The following is a 17630-nucleotide window of genomic DNA, read 5'->3' on the forward strand; positions in this document are numbered from 1 at the left end:
CCACAACAAAGAAATATCTGGCCCAAATGTCAACAATGCTGAGGTTGAGAAACCCTAGCTTAAAGAAACCAAATTTCCCATTATTTTGAAAAATCAAGAGTCTAAAATTATATCACACTACAAATTTAATAAGTAGGTAACAAACAAAAAACTAAAATAAAGACAGCCTACCTTAATACAATGTCGGTCTAGCATTATGTGTCTCGGGTAATTCTGCTCTATGTTTTCAGCAATGTTCTGTATTGCTAACAGCTGTTCATCAATTCTCTGAAGCTTTGAGGTGAGATGCTCTAGCCGGCGAGCTGCAGCGCTTGGCGCAGGACGAGTGGCAGAGACATCCTGTAGTAGTTCCCACAGCAGATAATCTGCGGCATCTGACTTTGAGCTTGGTTCCTTGAATCGAACATCTGGCTTTGGCAGATCTAAATATTAATAAAGGTAATATCAGAATTGACTACAATTAAAACAGAAGTAGATGCTGATGATCTAATTTTTTGAAGACCTCATTTTAAGTCAACATAACGTTCCCTTCCAAATCAGTTTTAACTTAATATACTTAGAAGTACCATTTCAGCTTCTTGACTTCTGAGATTTGTCTTTGTTGTGAGATAAGAATACATTACAGTGTTACCATTACCACAAAGTTCCATATACAATGCAATTTGAATGTTACTTTTATCTTCTGCTACAAAAATACACTTCATCAAAAAGCAACCTTACTATTTTTATGACTTTTTAAAACTCTACCTGAAAACCAACAATGTCACACAGTAAAACCTAGGTCCAATGTTGGCCATTACTGCTTTTACATGGGCTCGTAGGCAAACATTAAACCTCCCAAGACCCATATCAAAGCCCATGACTGACTCTACTCTTAAGCCCAACTGATTCTTGTCCCAAATTTGAAACACTTTTGGCTTCTGGGTCTTCTCCTCCCTATCTCGCTCTCCCTTCTCAGTCGTCGTCTTGGTCTTCCCTTCTGTCACCCACTCCTTTTACCCTTCAGTATTTCCAGGGCGCCAGTCTCAGCTCACGTCTCTTCTCACTCCACCCACCCTCTCTGGGTGAGGTCTCAGATGCACTGCTGACTCTCACATCCAAATGGCACTCTTTCTGAGCTCCAGCCCTTAAATCCATCTGTATCCTGGTCATCTCAGTTAGGCTGTCCCAAAAGCATATAAAACCAAACTCATCGTTTCAGCCCTTTCACCTTGCTCCTTCCTCCTGATTCCCCAGCTCAGGGAGTAGCACTATCATTCACCTAGCTTCCCAAGCCAGAGGCCTGAGACACATTCGAGGTTCTTCCTTCCTTCAGTTCCAATGTGACACCAAATACTGATGATCCACGTACCAATCATCTCCTCATTCCCACTACCAGTGCTTAGCTGAAGCTTTCACAACCAATGGACCCCAAACAGTATCCTTATCTCTAACTTATTTCACTTCTCTCTAGCCCAACTTCCACACAGGCCCTAGAGAGGTCTTTTAAAACACAAATCTGGTATTTTTCCTTTTTCACCTGAAATCCTTCAGCGTTTCTCTAATGCCTTCACCTTAAAAGTTCAAATGTCTCAGTATGAGAGACAATGGCATTGTCTTTCCTTGGCCTACTTATCCAGCTCATCTCTTGCTATTTCTTTAAAAAACAAAAATTCCAAGCACACTGAACTTTAATTTTCTCAAACTCAGCAAGCTCCATCAAACCTCTGAGTCATTGCACAATCTATTCTCTCCATCTGTATGCACCTTTCCCTCGCTAGATCCTACTTTTAAGATTCCGTTTAGGTGGCTCTCCCCTAAATAGCCCCAATCCTCCCCAGAGATGGATTAGATGCTATATTTCCCAGCAATCTCATCCTTATCACCATAACTGCACTTACCATGCTGTATCATAATCATCTCTTTACTTCCCTGCCTTCCTTCCCACCATATGTGAGCCCAAGGACACAGAACCTGGTATTACTCTCTTCTTTAGTCCCAATATATTGTCCCTAACTTAGTGTTGAGTGAATGAAGAGTTGGTCAAGTGAGGATTATGATGCCTGTCCTAACTCATAGAGGTTTTGTGAAGATCAAATTATCCAACAAAATACTCTGAAAACTGTGAATTACTAAACAAATGTTAAGTAGTGATTATATTTCAGTCCCAGTCTAAGGAGACGCTTCCCATGAGAAGATAAAGGTAAATTCCAGTGTTGGCAATGGCAGTCACATAATCTTTCCCTACCTGTTTTGGCCCTACCCTTTTTTTAGCTTGACTCTCACAGTACTTTGCCACCTATCCTTCTTGTTTCTTGGCAGCCTGCAGTATCTCCCTTATTCACGCAGGAAAGAATCTGGTGTGCAAACTTCAAGTAGAAAATACAGCAAAAAGAGATGGATGTGCTCAAAATCTGGAATGGCCTACATACATAATGAAACTAGTTTCCCTTCCTGTGGAGAAACTGTTCCACTCTCACTGACTAACTGAAAAAAAATCACCTAGGAGGTGATTTTAAATATTGAGTTCCACTGACCCTGCAATGCTCTCCCTCTGCCTAGCAAAGCTCTGCTTGCTGTTACTGATAGTATTCCTATTGGAGATGGTTTCTAAAATAGCAAGCTACTGTCATTCAAAATGGTGAGGTCTCACTAACACAGAAATGTATTGTTTGTTTGGCTTTTGCTTTTGTTCTAAATACCTAAGAACCCTGTCCCTCCCTTCTCCCAGCCTTTTCTTATAATACAAATCCCACTCAACTCTACTGTGACTATATTCTGAGTCTTTAAAGTATACTATGTATATACCATGATGGAATTTAATTTCAAAATATAAAACTCTTCCGTTTAAATTGGCATTTTTAAGCTCTCTTCAGTAATAGTAGAAGGGTCCACTGACATATTTTCATGACCAATCTCCCCAGAGAAGGATCTTCCAAAAGGTTGAATATAGACTTGATCTCACTGATGGAGGAAATTAACCTGTAGCTTATAGTCATTTAAAATGCTGTCCTAAGATATTCTGAGGTCACAGGGAGATCAGTCTCGTTCTACTTTGTCAGAATTTCAAAAGTCAAGTTGGTGTGAAAATGAGGGAAACTAACAGGATACCTAAGTAGTCACAGGCATTTGGCTAGATGCAACCCTAATGACAACCCTATGAGGTTGTATCTTACAGAGATACAAGTGAGGATCAGATAAAGTTAATTACCTGCAAAAAGTCTCCAAGCTATTAAGTAACAGGGCTGAGACTGAAAGCCAGGTCTGTTCTATTTGAATCTACTGATAAAAGCCAAGGTCTTTTCATTTCCCCACACACTTCCCCAGCCTGAAAGACTGTCAGCTTCATACATCCTCCCCTCCACTACCCATGCACCTAGCAGTCCCATGGCAGGGGAGAGAGAGGGCAAAGGCTTCCAAATCTGAAATTCTGGCACTTATTGTGTATACAGCTGTAATACACATGCTCTAACACATCCTAAGGTGAAGTTTCCCTGCTACCCATCCCTTTCTTGTTCCTTACATCTCCTGAGTGTCTGCTGTTGATGTACAATGAAAAGGCAGTGCTGGACTTTGCACCCAAGCAGCTGATGACCACAAGGCCAGGTCCATTCCTCCCAACAGTTGTAGAAGCCAGAAGAGACATTAGGTCTCTGCTGCAGGAAGTCTGATTACATACTAGATTAATCTAATGATTCGCAGCATGTAATAAGTTTAGGTTTTGGAGAAACATTCTTCTAAATCTTTCAAATATTTTACAATAATGCAACCTGATTTATGACTATAAAACTGAATATTTTACTAATAAAGTACTATTGGCTACCAAGCCTGTGTATTTTCTATGTGCTATTCTAGAACTTCCCACCTTCTAAAATATGAGAATTCCTTTTTAACACCAAAACACTCATGAAATTCCACAGGATATTTATTTTTAGCCTCATTAATTGAGAAGAGACATATGCACAAATAGATCTGTAGTCTCCTTGCACAATATCCCTGGGTCCCAGGCTTGGAACCATGACTCTATCTCATTTACCTATCTGCCCCTACTCTCCTTAGCAAGGGAAAAACCCTTTTTCTGGTTTCCTCTGCAACGATCAAGTTTTAGTGCTTATTTCTAATATAACGGTAATTCAGAGAAAGGGGAAAGTTATGCTATAAATCTAGGGCATTCACCTTTGTCCTGCTGTATGTCTGATGGTGGAGGTGAGGTGATGCAAGGCTCCTTCACTTCTGGAATGCCTGCTCTCCAGCTTCTTCCATCCAGACAGGTTGAAGACACTTTTGCAGGTTTAAAAAATAAATCCATAGCTGAATTGCCAGATTCTATCAAGAATACGAAAGGCATAAAAAGATTGATTCTAAACTTATAAACAAGGTATTTAAAAGATTAATAGAACATTTCTAAATGTGAATATAAACATCCAAAATTACAGTGAATTTGGACTTCCCTGGTGGCACAGTGGTTGAGAATCCACCTGCCAATGCAGGGGACATGGGCTCGAGCCCTGGTCCAGGAAGTTCCCACATGCCACGGAGCAACTGAGCCCATGTGCCACAGCTACTTAGCCTGTGCTCTAGAGCCCTCAAGCCAAAACTACTGAGCCCGCGTGCCACAACTGCTGAGGCCCACATGCCTGGAACCCATGCTCCGCAACAAGAGAGGCCACTGCAGTGAGAGGCCCGCACACTGCAACGAAGAGTCGCCCCCGCTCGCCGCAACTAGAGGAGGCCCGTGTGTAGCAACAAAGACCCAACGCAGCCAAAAATAAATAAAATAAATAAATAAATATATTTATTAAAAAAATAAATAAAATAAAATTACAGTGGATTTGGAGGAAGAAAGCTAAGAGACATAAGTAGGGGTAACAATGCTATATTAAAGAATTTTTCAAAATGTTTTAAATTTATTTTAAAAGTAGAAAAAATTATTACCTTGACTCTTAAAATTGTGCAGGGGAACAGCATTAGTAACTGAAGCTGCCATGTAATGTAATTCTGCAGAAGATGGGACTTCTAGACAATCGCTTTGCTGTTTGATAATATTATCATCTGAAGGCTCTTCTCTAACAGGTAATTTGTGTAGATCATCAGCTTCAATGTCAATCACATTTATGTAAGTGTGTCCAATCTGAACCAAAACACACAAAATCAAAGAGGGTTACATTCTTTTTTACTTACAGTACAGCCACTCTACCCTACCCCTGCCCCAAAAAGGCTTAATTCTCAAGGCAAGAAGAGCTTATATAAGCCTAACTTAGGGAAAATTGCAGGAAGTATGTGTTATGGTCTTAGTTTACAGTATTTGGGGGCACAATATTTAAATTGTAAACTAATTTTTGACCTTCCCAACAAATCTACGTAGATGAGATTTTTGGCCTCATTTCACCTATACAACTGAATAATGCAGATGACCATAATAAAATTTAGCACAAAGGTATTATTAAAACTTCTTATTAAAACTTCCAAATTTAGTACCGTTTCACTTGCTGAAGGTGACAGAGGTTTCTCTGATATTTCAGTGGAAAGTCTGAGATTTAGATATACATCTGGTGCCAAGAGTTGAGGAACATTCAAAGATTCATGTTCTAAAAATAAGAAAAATCAGGATAGTAAAAAAATCTGTATATAGCTCTACGTCATTAACTTGGTAAGAAAAAGTTAGCAACAAACAACATTAAAGACATTTGTTGAAGGGACTTCCCTGGTGGCGCAGTGGTTAAGAATCCACCTGCCAATGCAGGGGACACGGGTTCAATCCCTGGTCCGGGAAGATCCCACATGCTGCGGAGCAACTAAGCCTGTGCGCCACAACTACTGAGCTTGTGCTCTAGAGTCTGCGAGCCACAACTACTGAGCATGCGTACCACAACTACTGAAGCCCGCGCACCCTAGAGCCTGCGTGCCGCAACTACTGAGCCCATGCGCTGCAACTACTGAAACCCGCATGCTCTAGAGCCCGTGCTCTGCAACAAGAGAAGCCACTGCAGTGAGAAGCCTGCACACCACAACAAAAAGTAGCCCCTGCTCGCTGCAACTAGAGTAAGCCCGCATGCAGCAACGAAGACTCAACGCAACCAAAAAAAAAAAAAAGCATATCTGTTGAAAATCTAAGTAGAAGTTTCATAGGTATAAATAAATTAAAGCAAATTGTATTCTATTCTAACGGCAAATTACTCTGGAATAATTCAGAATTGAATGCATATTGACTATTGCTTTTCTCATATGAATGACTCACAAGAATAATGGAATATCTAAGTCATACCAAGAAAATGCTATAATTTCATTTTTCAATTTCAGATATATTAAGTCATTTTTGCTTGTTTAAAATTTCAATAAAATCAGGCTTTAGGAAATTAATCATAACTAATTTATTTTTTTCTTTCAACACTGTTTCTTGTTGTTTGTTTGTTTGTTTAACCAGCTTTATTGAGATGTAATTCACCTCCTTTAAAAATGTACAATTCAGTGTTTTTAGTATATATAAAGACCATAGCTAAATTTTACCACTTAAAATGTTTAATATCTTAATTTTACAAAAGTCATTAGCTTCTTATTCAAAACAATATAGAAGTCTGTCACAATAAGTCAGCAGTCTAACTCTGTGCCTTTTGTCCTACAACTCTTATTTCCTAGCATTGTATTTTTAATAGAACATTACTTTCAAATTTCACAAGCAAAATATAACTCGTTGCAATACTGAGTACTGGAAACTTGGCACCAAGGCTTGAATTTAAACCACATGACAACTACAAAACTAGAAAAAAAAAGGGCTTCCCTGGTGGCACGGTGGTTAAAAATCCACCTGCCAAAGCAGGGGACACAGGTTCGAGCCCTGGTCCAGGAAGATCCCCCCATGCCGTGGAGCAACTAAGCCCATGCACCACAACTGCTGAGCCTGTGCTCTAGAGCCCACGAGCCACAACTACTGAGCCCACGTGCTATAACAACTGAAGCCCGCGTGCCTAGAGCCCGTGCTCTGCAACGAGAGAAGCCACCGCAATGAGAACCCCACGCACTGCAACGAAGAGTAGCCACTGCTCACCGCAACTAGAGAAAGCCTGCGTGCAGCAACGAAGACCCAATGCAAACAAAAATAAATGAATAAAATAAATAAACTTTTTTAAAAAACTAGAAAAAAGGAAAGTGAAAATACTTAAATTATCATTCTATCTTTGATTGGTTTAACTGCCTTTTTTATGGGGGTTGGTAACTGCTGTTTCAGCCGTCATGCAGACATAACCTTTAACTAGTCATGGTGTTCTCAGAAAAAAAAAGAAAGAAATCACACCTGATGAGGAAGAAATGATTTGCTGATTTTTATGACATTCAGAAACAACTTCTTGAGAAGCAGCATCTTTACCTTGTAGTCAATTAGAAGATTTGGGACAAAAAGAAAAAACAGAAAAAGGATTTCACAAGCACAGAAAAAATTAAATATACAAGTGCAGATTTTTATATATTGTGTATAAAACGTGGTAGAAAAGTAGACTAACAGCTTAAGAATTTAATTTTTTAATTAATATGATAATTTTAGATTTTATTACTATTTATATCCTGGGCCTGATCACCTGAATAACAAACTTCTAACAAATAGGCTGCTGACTTTAGAAGACTACAGAGCAGTCAAGTACCTCCAAGGCTTTCTCAGAGATACATTTAAGAATGTTTCTCAAATGCGCACTCACCATTTGCATCAAAAAAAATCTTATTAAAAAAATACTTATACATGCTCAAACTCATTCAGAAAGAAATAAAAATTAAAATAACAGTTAGAGGCCTTTTTTTTAAATCTACTGGATTGGTAAAGGATAAAAGAGTTAGCTAAATCATAGTGATGAACAATGACAACAAAAAAGGCTCTATGCAAGAAGTTACTCACTGAAGCATCATTTATAGGAGAAAAATACTGGAAACCACCTAATACATTCATTCATTACATTAATGAAGAAGTCTGTCAGGCAAAATTCCAAATAATAGCTCCTCCAACATTTATTTCCTCTATTTTTGGACACAGTTACATATATTCTTCCCACACTAAACCCAATCTAGTCCTTCTCTTCCTAACTCAACTTCAGCAGCCACAGCTTCAGGCCTCTCAATCTTAGGCATGAAATTCTAGTAAAGTCATTTATGGCACAGAGAACCCAAATTCAAAATATTATTTCTACCAGGACTTCCCTGGCGGTCCAGTGGTTAAGACTCTGCTCTTCCAATGCAGGGGGTGCGGTTCAATCCTTGGTCAGGGATCTAAGATCCTACATGCCACATGGCGCGGCCAAAAAATAAAAAATTTTAAAATATATATATATATATATTATTTCTACTGATTTAGGATGTAGTCCATGGCATTTTTAAACAAATACCTATTACGTTTTAATAAAGTTATCATAAATTCAATTTAAAATTTAATTTTAGTTTAAAATTTGTAAAGTATATACCAGGGCTGGGGACAAGAAGCTGGGATGAGTAACTAATATCACATAATTTTATTTATTTATTTTTTACTTAAATATTTATTTATTTATTTGGCTGTGCTGGGTCTTAGTTGCAGCATGCGGAATCTTCATTGCCATGTGCAGGACCTTTAGTTACGGCATGTGGGATCTTTAGTTGTGGAATGAGGGATCTTTAGTTGTGGCATGCAGGATGTTTTAGTTGAGGCATTCGGGATCTAGTTCCATGACCAGGGATCGAACCCGGGCCCCCTGCATTGGTAGCGTGGAGTCTTAACCACTGGACCACCAGGGAAGTCCCTATCACATAATTTTAAATTCCCTTTAAATCACCGTTTTGAAAAAAAAGTTGATATATATTAAATATTGCAAAATATGATGAATTTTAAAAATTAAAGTGAAATAGCATTTTACCTGGGTCTGTATTTGTACTTGCATCCTGACATTCTTTAGCTTTCTTTTTTACAGAGGCCATGAAATGCAATCCAGCTGAAGTATTAACATCATCCTGGAGCTTTTCTTAAATATAACAACAAAACATTGGAAGCAATCATTGAGAAGCCAACATATTACTAGGAGCCCAGAAGCAGAGTACCTAACTCAAGGGAGGTGAGGAATTCAGTGTCAAGATGTTACCAAAATGGACTTTCTGAGTGAAGTGGTATCTAAGTTGACCCTCATAGGCAGGTCAGTAGAATTAAAACCAAAATTGTGAAGAACTCTGTATGCCCAGGCTAGAAACCTATTCTTCTGGCTGATGAAGATCCAGTAGAAGTTATTGAGCAGGGAAATGATATGGTCAGACTGATGTTCTAGAGAAACCACCCCAGCCAGTGTGTGGAAAATAAATTTGAGTGGATAAAATTAAAGTAAGGCAATCAGATAGATGAGGCTGCTGCAGAGTTCAAATAAGTACCTAGTAATGGTGAGGAATAGAGGAGAGAGGATAAATTTAAGAATTACGATAGTAAAATAGGCAAGAACTGGTTACTGACTGGTTGAGAGGGGGAAGGGGAAAGCAGAACTCAGAATAATGTGTGTTTTGATGGTAAGTTGGTAGTGACACAAATGGAGATAGAGAACACAGAAGAACAAACCAGTTGGTAGGGAAGGGATAACGAATTCAGGCGGCACATGCTGTACCTGCAGTAATTTCCACCCTGGAGGAAACATTCAGCAGGAAGTAGAATCAAAGTCCAAAGACTATTATGGGAGTTTGGGTTTAGATGTGATTTTCCTGGGAGAGTACCCAGGGAGTCTAAGTAGAATAAAAGAGTATCAATGATGGCACTTGGTAGTATAATAAAAAATATTTATATTTGGTCTTTGTCCTTGGTTCCAGGAACAAAACTCCTTACACCCTTGGATTTTCCTGAGTGGTAGGAGTATGTTTTGTTATTCATAATGAGCCCCTTTTGATCATATCTGAGTTTAGGCTAATGACTCCTGGCAGGCCCCTAGATAGTTTCAGGATGGGTGCTGGTCACCAGAGGAACCAACTATCAGCCCCGCCTTACCCCCACATCCATGGAAGGGAGAGCAGTTGGAGTTCAATCACCAATGGCCAATGATGTAATCAATCATGCCTATGTAATGAAATTTCAGTAAAAACCCTGAGACAACGAGGCTAAGGGGGCTTCTAGGTTGATGATTAAGTGGATGTGCTGGGAGTTGGTGCACCCAGAAAGGGTGTGGGAGCTCTGTGTCCTCAAACCCCATACCTTGCCCTATGCATCTTTCCCATTTGGCTGTTCCTGAGTTGTATCCTTTATAATGAAACTGTGATCACAAATAAAGTGCTTTTCTGAGTTCTAGAGTTGTTCTAGAGAATTAGTAAACCTGGTGGGGGGGGAGTGTCATGGGAATCCCTGAATTTATATTTGACCAGACAAAAATGCAGGTGTTGGGGGACCCCATTTGCAGCTGGTGTCTAAAGGAAATAGGGAGTCTTTTGGGACTGATTCCTTAACCTCTGGGGTCTGTGCTAACTCTAGGTTATTATTACTGTTAGAATGGAATTGAATTACAGGACACCGAGTAGATGTCACAGAATTGGAGAATTGTTGTTGTTTGGAATGACACAGTATACATTCACTGGAGTACTACGCAGTCATTTTAAATGACATTGTAGAAGAATATCTAGTAAAATGGGAAGATATATACCTTAATACTAGTATGTAAAAACAAGTAAGTTATTAAATAAGTAGAGGAGGTATTCTTTTTATATTTATATATATATATATATATATATATATATATATATTTATAGATATATATGAGTAGGGATATTCAGAAAATAAACCCTAGAAGAATATTAACACTGGTTAACTCTAGACAGAAGGATTATGGGAGATTTTAATATTGGTCTTATTTTCTACTTGCATTTTCTAAATTTTCTCCAGTGAATATGTATCACCTTTGTGAAGAGAAAGAATGTTATCAAGAATGAAAAAGAAAATGGTTTTAAGACAAGTGAATGGAAAAGAAGAACACCAGACGGATTAAGAAGCTGAGAAACAGAAGCTAAGCAGGTCAGTGAGGAGACAACTGCTCAGCACGCAGAGGCCTGATGCTGGGTCGTGGCACCGAGAAAGGGAAGGAGCACCAGGTCAAGGATTAAGTGAAGGAATGGGGTAACAGACGTGAGGGATAAATCAGGGGTGACTTCCAAGGTAAAAATCTTGTCCAATCAAATGAGTGGTGATATCACTAACAGGAAAATGCCAGTTTAAAATGTGGACATGTTTTTTTTTGTTTTTGTTTTGGCCACGCCACACAGCTTGTGGGATCTCAGTTCCCTGACTAGGAATTGAACCCGGGGCCACCACAGTGAAAGCCCAGAATCCTAACCACTAGGCCACCAAAGAACTCCCGTGAACATGTTGAATTTAAGGGGAAAGTAGAAAAGAAAGATGAGGGAGGGAAGGTGTATATTTGAATGTCACCAAAAAAATTTAAGAGCTGAAGTCATGAGAGTGAATGGTTGCAGAGGCACAAGAGTGTCTGTGTGTATACGTGTGAAAAATACTGAAGAGAAAGGCTTGGGGAACATGTACTTCAGTGGCAAGAAATGAATTGACCAATTCAAGAAAGAAAAGAATTTACTATCTATAAACAAGTTCTTTTTTCTGAACTGATTCCTTTACTTTAATGTACATGTATTTTCTATGATTAATTTGACTCCAGGCGTGTTCTCCAATAATTTCCTTTTAGGCCTTATATATCAATATCTTATTTGAGATTCTAATTAATTGCATTGCTCTACTATAGGGGTTGGTAAACTCTGTAAAGGGCCAGATGATAAATATTTTAGGCTTTGTGAACCATATGGTCCCTTTTGCAACAAATGGAACCTGCTGCAATGTGAAAGCTGTCATAGACAATGTGTAAATAAATGGGCATGCCTGTGTTTCAATAAAACTTGATTCACAAAAGCAGGTGTAATCCAGATCTGGTCTGTGGGCCATACTTTGTCAACCACTGCTCTAACGGATAACACATCAAAACAAACACATACACATACATACACACATACACACCATCCTGTCAAAGATAACATGAAAATAATTTGGTCTCATTTTTATCTACATATTTTTATTTTTATTTTTTATTTTATTTTTTTTTCATATATCATAACTAACATTTTAACAGTGCTCACAACATACAACACTTACATAAACATTTCTGCTTTTCCCAGTATCCCTGGGAAGTGCGTAGGTATCTACATATTTTTAGAAAACTGATTTTAACTCTGAATGGAGACATGACATTAATCATGCATATACATACCAAAAGGAATGTCAAAGTCTTCCAAAGGCTGGGAACCATGATGTTCTTGTTGCTCCTAAATGAATCCCCAAATGATCAAGTTATGATTAACTCAAAGACAGTCATTATTTTGAAAAAAAATATTCAATAGCTATGAGAAATGTTGATTTTTTAGGTATAGTTTAAAATCCTATAATTCTAGAAATATTCTATCAAATTATTTACTCTATCAAAGTAACTCCACAAAGGTGCTTACGAAATTCACAAGTCAAACAATAAAAAAGAGGATTACCAATTTAATGCAGTTACTAAATTACAATATGCAATTCTCTCCTGCAAGACTAGCTTTAACTCACAAATAATATCCAAACTGTTCATGGACTCAACATTTTACTAAGTGCCTCTAGACATGTTCTTGAGGACTTACTGAAAAAAGGGTGCTAAGATTCAAGTAAACAAAACTATTTCTGTTTATTTAAACTCTTGTTGCAAATACAGGTAAATAGTCATCAAATTGAGAAGGAATGTTTGCAAAGATCTGATATAAAATATAGGTTGCATAACAAACTTATGTTTGGGAAATCCTAGAGGCACCTAAAAGAGTTAGGTGAAACTATCATAGGAGAAACCCAAATAATGTATGATACGCATTAAGATGTCATAGAAAAAAGGCGGAGTGATTTCAAATATAAGTCACACAAGCAGATGCTCTAAACTACAGTTTTTGATTTACCAACAAGTTGCTTTTCACATTCACAACTGTTTGTCTACTGTTGCACAGAGGGATGCAGCAGAGATTTATGTGCTTAATGATGTTAAGATTCTCCTAGTCACAATCAGAAGCTTCCAGCAATCAGACGACTAGATAAACCACAGACACTCCAAACTCCGTGTACATGCAGACCAGGGAAGAATGTATTATAGTTTTTCTATACCTTGGGTTTCATAACTATTTCTGAATCATTATCATTAATGATGAAATCCTCTGGTTGGAAAGTCACCCTTGGTTTTCTCCTTAGTTTCTCTGATCTTTTTTCTTGCAGCTCTTTTTCAGCTCGTCGTCTTTGTCTATTAAAAACAATAGTGTAAAATATATTTTTACTATTTTAGTAACATCAGTTTTTCATTTGTATCATGCTATGCAGTGGGACAGTTATCAAAATTTTGTCAATAAATTATTTTCAGTGCCATTGAATTAAATTAGCAAGATATTCTGCTAGAATACAAGCAAATATAAGCAGAAGTCAGGGACACATGAAAGTTATTTCTAGTTCCTCTACTACGGAACTGACTTTTCTGTGTTAGTCACTAGAGTCCCAGGTTAGAGTTACACCTTTTAGGTAATTTTCAAATTCTCTTTTCTGCAGATTCTAAGCTGGCCCCAGAAACCCTACTGGATACCTCCATTCACCTATCTGAAGAAGTTTGGCAAACTCAGTCACCTCAGCAAGGAGGAAGGAGAGCCCAAAAAGTTAAGCGGAAAACTTACTTTGAAGAGGGTTTACCTGGAAAAGATGGAAGGAAAGACCATTTCTGGAAAGAGAGCACTGGTAGTAGATTTTAGAGTCTGATAAATGTGAAATTTTTAAAGTATTTTCTAGACTAAGTAATAATCTACCAGTTAATACATGTTTTGAACATCCATTATGAGTAAAACATTATAAATGCTCTTCATTAGAAGTCACAGCCTTGCTTTTTACATGCGCATTTCTTAGTGCCCTGAAACAATTCACATCACTGCTTCCTGTAAGAGTCTGGAAGATATGGTAAGATGAATAACAATAAACGTTACTTCAGTGTATTGGACAGTATATGGAAGATTTCATGATATCAAATATTTGTGCTGCAAAAGATGACTGCTCATCCTGTTAGAGAAAAATGTAAAAAGAAACCTCTAGCCTATGAATGCCAGGAAAGAATTCCTTAATAAAATGCAAAAAATAATAGTATTGTTTCTCACATTATAGGAATTTTTCTCATCACAAGATGTGTTCAAATGCATGACACTTGACAAGGAAACTGAATATGCAATTGTGTCAGGCTGGGAGGTTGAACCAGATAACTTCCGTCTTATAACTATATTATTGTCACTAATAATAAACTTGCAGGTATGTTTGCAGGTATATGCTCAAATAAAATTTCACTTAAAACTTGCCTTTTTTTACTGTCCTTTCCTTGTCTCAATTCAGATGATTCTATTTTGACCTGTAGAAGCTGGAGGTGTCCAGGATCGCCTTGTTCAAATAAATTATGTGTTAATTTCTGTTGCATTTGTTTAAATGCAATAAGGTTTTCAAGTGGAATAAGTTGTGGGTTTTGGTACTATAAGAAAGAAACAAAGCATAGTCATTTAAAATTACAAACCTCAATTAGGCAATATGTTAATAAAAAATTGAGAAAAACATTGGTTTAAATTAAACTAAGATGTGCAAGAGATAGAACATATCAAAGAAAACAAACTGATTTGGACTGGTAAGACGAGTACCCAGATCTTAAAGTACAAATGATTTTAGAAATCATTTCCTGAAAATTTCAACTGGACATTTTATTTCAGAAATTATGTTAAAAGTCCTCATCTTCTTAATTTCTTTTTCATATTAAAAATCTTCCTTCTTAAAAAATTATAAATGAAGTTATATAATGTCTAGCTTTGATTTAAAATTCTTTGGAATAGGGAGGATGCACAGGGGTGGAGATTATGGATGGAACAGATTAGCAATATGTTGATAACCACTGATGCTGGGTGATGGTAACTTGGGGGTTCATTATACTATTCTCTAATTAAAAAAATTTCTTTAGAACCTTCCCAAAATGTCTACTTTTCCATTCCTTTAATCCTTTCTTTTTTGTTCATAATACGTTCAGAAGAAAGGAAGGCACGATAAGTACTTTTTCTAAGGGATGACCATTTCTTTTCCCAGCACCATTTTCAAATCTTAAAAGTGTACCAGAGAATGAATTACTCAATTACTCAACTATACTGACTTACAAAACTAGAACCTAAACAATCTTAATTTCATAAATCAAAGGTTACAACTTTAAAGACGATTTGGTGGGTTTATAAAGATTTAATCTTTGTGTTTAAAGTATTTTAAAAAGATACAATTTTTTAATATGTAAAACTACTTACAGATCTGGGTCTAAATTTCACAATTTTAACCTGTAGTAGATTTGAAGGGAATCATATCACAATTGCTAGGAACCCCAAACAATGCTCTCTCTCTAGACAGACAGACACACACACACACACACACACACACACACAAACAAGAACACTGGTCATTTTATTCTACTTCTTATTTCTTCTCTGAGCAGAATCTCAGAAACATCTTTTTGAAAGAGTCTAGAAAACTCTGGTACTGATACACGAAAGAAGACCTAAAACCTTTAAGGTACTCCATTATTATTTTAAACCAAATTTTGTATGTTATTTTCAATAACAGAAGCATTATTTCTTTAAAAAGAAGTGTGTTAGAGCTTTTCACTGAGCGTATATTTATGGTATGAAAAAGGCAGGACTGTGCTTTTGTATCACTCTGCAAAAATCATTACCATATTTTCTTGGGATAGACATGAATGAAGTAGTGATAGTCTTGGGTATTTGCTTTCTTCTGCTACAGTTCTAATAGGTATTGATGGAACTGTAACTGATGCTCTTGAGGCAGAGGAAAATACAGAAGGAGGTTTAAGTTGCAGGTGCAATAATGGAAGTCCAAAAGAATTCTGAGGAGATATCTCAAAGGGCCCTGCCTTAACATCAAACAGTTTTTCTGGTTTTATAAATGTTGCAGAGTCCTGCTGAGGTGTCAAGTTTTCTTGTCCAACATACTGATCCAAGTTCACATGCTTAGGGATTTCTGTAATTATTGTTTCTGCCCATTTCTTCTGCTCAACTGCTTTTTTTATGACTTCAGTATTATACTGGCTCAAATTCAAATGGGACATTGAAGTAGTGTCCATTGCTCTCTTTGGCAAAGGAGGCTGGAAGAAATCAGATAATCCCCAAGCCACTCTTGGCTGTGGCGGAGGACTGAAGGGAACTTGAGGAACTCTTTCTGTATGGAAGGAAAGGGGCTTAAATTCAGGCTTGGGCTGAAATTGAAGCAAAGGAAAACCATCATCAGGTCTGAAAGTTTTTGCAGTGGGGATAAGTTTAGGTGTCTTCAGAATGGCAGAAGACGTGGACAAAAGGTGGAGGTGAGTATTTCCAGCAGGAGCTGGAGACAATGAAGTGGTTGGTAAGCTCTGAGATGCTGGAGTTTGTCCTCTGTTCTGGGTTTGGCCTTCTAACTGACAAAAAGGAACACTCCCATGTGGAACATTCTGGAAGATAAAAAAAAATATTATGTAAGATTAAAATATATTACGAACTCCTACTTTTTAAATGATGTTCAATATGTTTTGGAGGAGGTGGACTATAATAACTACTAAATAAGTTATGTACTCAAATAACCAACAACTGAACTACTAGGACAACTTTAATGGTACTTTAAAATGCATTACCTGTAAACTTCCAATATTATTTTCATCAGATTGCACAATTTCTTTATGGCAGTGTGGGCTGTTCTTGCCAGGCTCTCTGATGTGCTCTCCCATGGGTTGTGGTTTAACGAAAAATCTCTCCTTCAGATTTCTACTGGTGTCTTCAACATCATTACTCCCTCTTGTGGGGTTTGATCCTTGGCTTCCCACCAAATGCACAGACTGAGACTGCTGTAGAAGTTGATGTATATCCGGGAGGTTAGCAAAGGATGATCCTACTATTTGCATTAGGCTCATGAAGTTGATCTGTTGCAGCTAGGATAAAATAAAAATTAAAGAAACATCTTAAAATATAATGAAAAGAACTTAAAGAAGCAACAACAATTATCTGAGTATTCCAGAATAGTCATACTTCCGCCTTAGTATCTGCTGGACCCATAAATGCTGAATAGAAAGCAGAGCTGGGAGAGATTTAAAAAAAAAAAAAAAAAAAAAGGAAAAGAAGAATAGCTTCCTGTCCTCAAGGAGCTGTCAACTAGGAATATGAACTCCTAGTGAGACTTGGGACTATCTGTAAAGCAGTTTACATAAACATCCTTGGGATCATAAAGGAGTGGTCTGATGGAGTGGGTGAGGATAATTAAAGAATTCCTAAAATGGGTGTGTTGTGACCAGGTTTTCAGGAAAGAAAAAAGCAGAGATTAGCAACAGGTGAAGAGAGAGGAATTCCTGTGGAAGGGCTGACCGAGTGAAAGGCAAAGGTATGCACTGTGGCTGACAAACCTTGAATGACAGAATCACTTGAGGAGCATCTAAAAAATCCCAATGGCCAGGTGACACCCTATACCAATAAAATCAGAGTATCCGGGGGATGTGAGCCAGGATTAGTATTTTTTAAGATGACTAGGTGATTTCAATGTGCAGAAAAGCTTGGGAACCACTGGC

General features: G+C 37.6%; 1 protein-coding gene across 1 annotated transcript in view; it reads right to left on the reverse strand.

Annotated features, from left to right (window-relative positions):
* CPLANE1 (ciliogenesis and planar polarity effector complex subunit 1) overlaps nucleotides 1-17630 on the reverse strand; it is a 130444-nt gene that overhangs the window by 52125 nt on the left and 60689 nt on the right. Inside the window, exons 33-43 of the mRNA XM_061189194.1 lie at nucleotides 16707-17000; nucleotides 15756-16526; nucleotides 14359-14525; nucleotides 13139-13271; nucleotides 12225-12279; nucleotides 8850-8954; nucleotides 7271-7342; nucleotides 5458-5567; nucleotides 4915-5110; nucleotides 4156-4305; nucleotides 172-422 (exon numbers count right to left, since the gene is read on the reverse strand). Coding sequence (XP_061045177.1) covers nucleotides 172-422; nucleotides 4156-4305; nucleotides 4915-5110; nucleotides 5458-5567; nucleotides 7271-7342; nucleotides 8850-8954; nucleotides 12225-12279; nucleotides 13139-13271; nucleotides 14359-14525; nucleotides 15756-16526; nucleotides 16707-17000 — 2304 coding nt within the window. The remainder of the gene's footprint in view (nucleotides 1-171; nucleotides 423-4155; nucleotides 4306-4914; nucleotides 5111-5457; nucleotides 5568-7270; nucleotides 7343-8849; nucleotides 8955-12224; nucleotides 12280-13138; nucleotides 13272-14358; nucleotides 14526-15755; nucleotides 16527-16706; nucleotides 17001-17630) is intronic.

The sequence above is a fragment of the Eubalaena glacialis genome, chromosome 4, assembly GCF_028564815.1.
Source record: "Eubalaena glacialis isolate mEubGla1 chromosome 4, mEubGla1.1.hap2.+ XY, whole genome shotgun sequence".
Classification (NCBI taxonomy): domain Eukaryota; kingdom Metazoa; phylum Chordata; class Mammalia; order Artiodactyla; family Balaenidae; genus Eubalaena; species Eubalaena glacialis.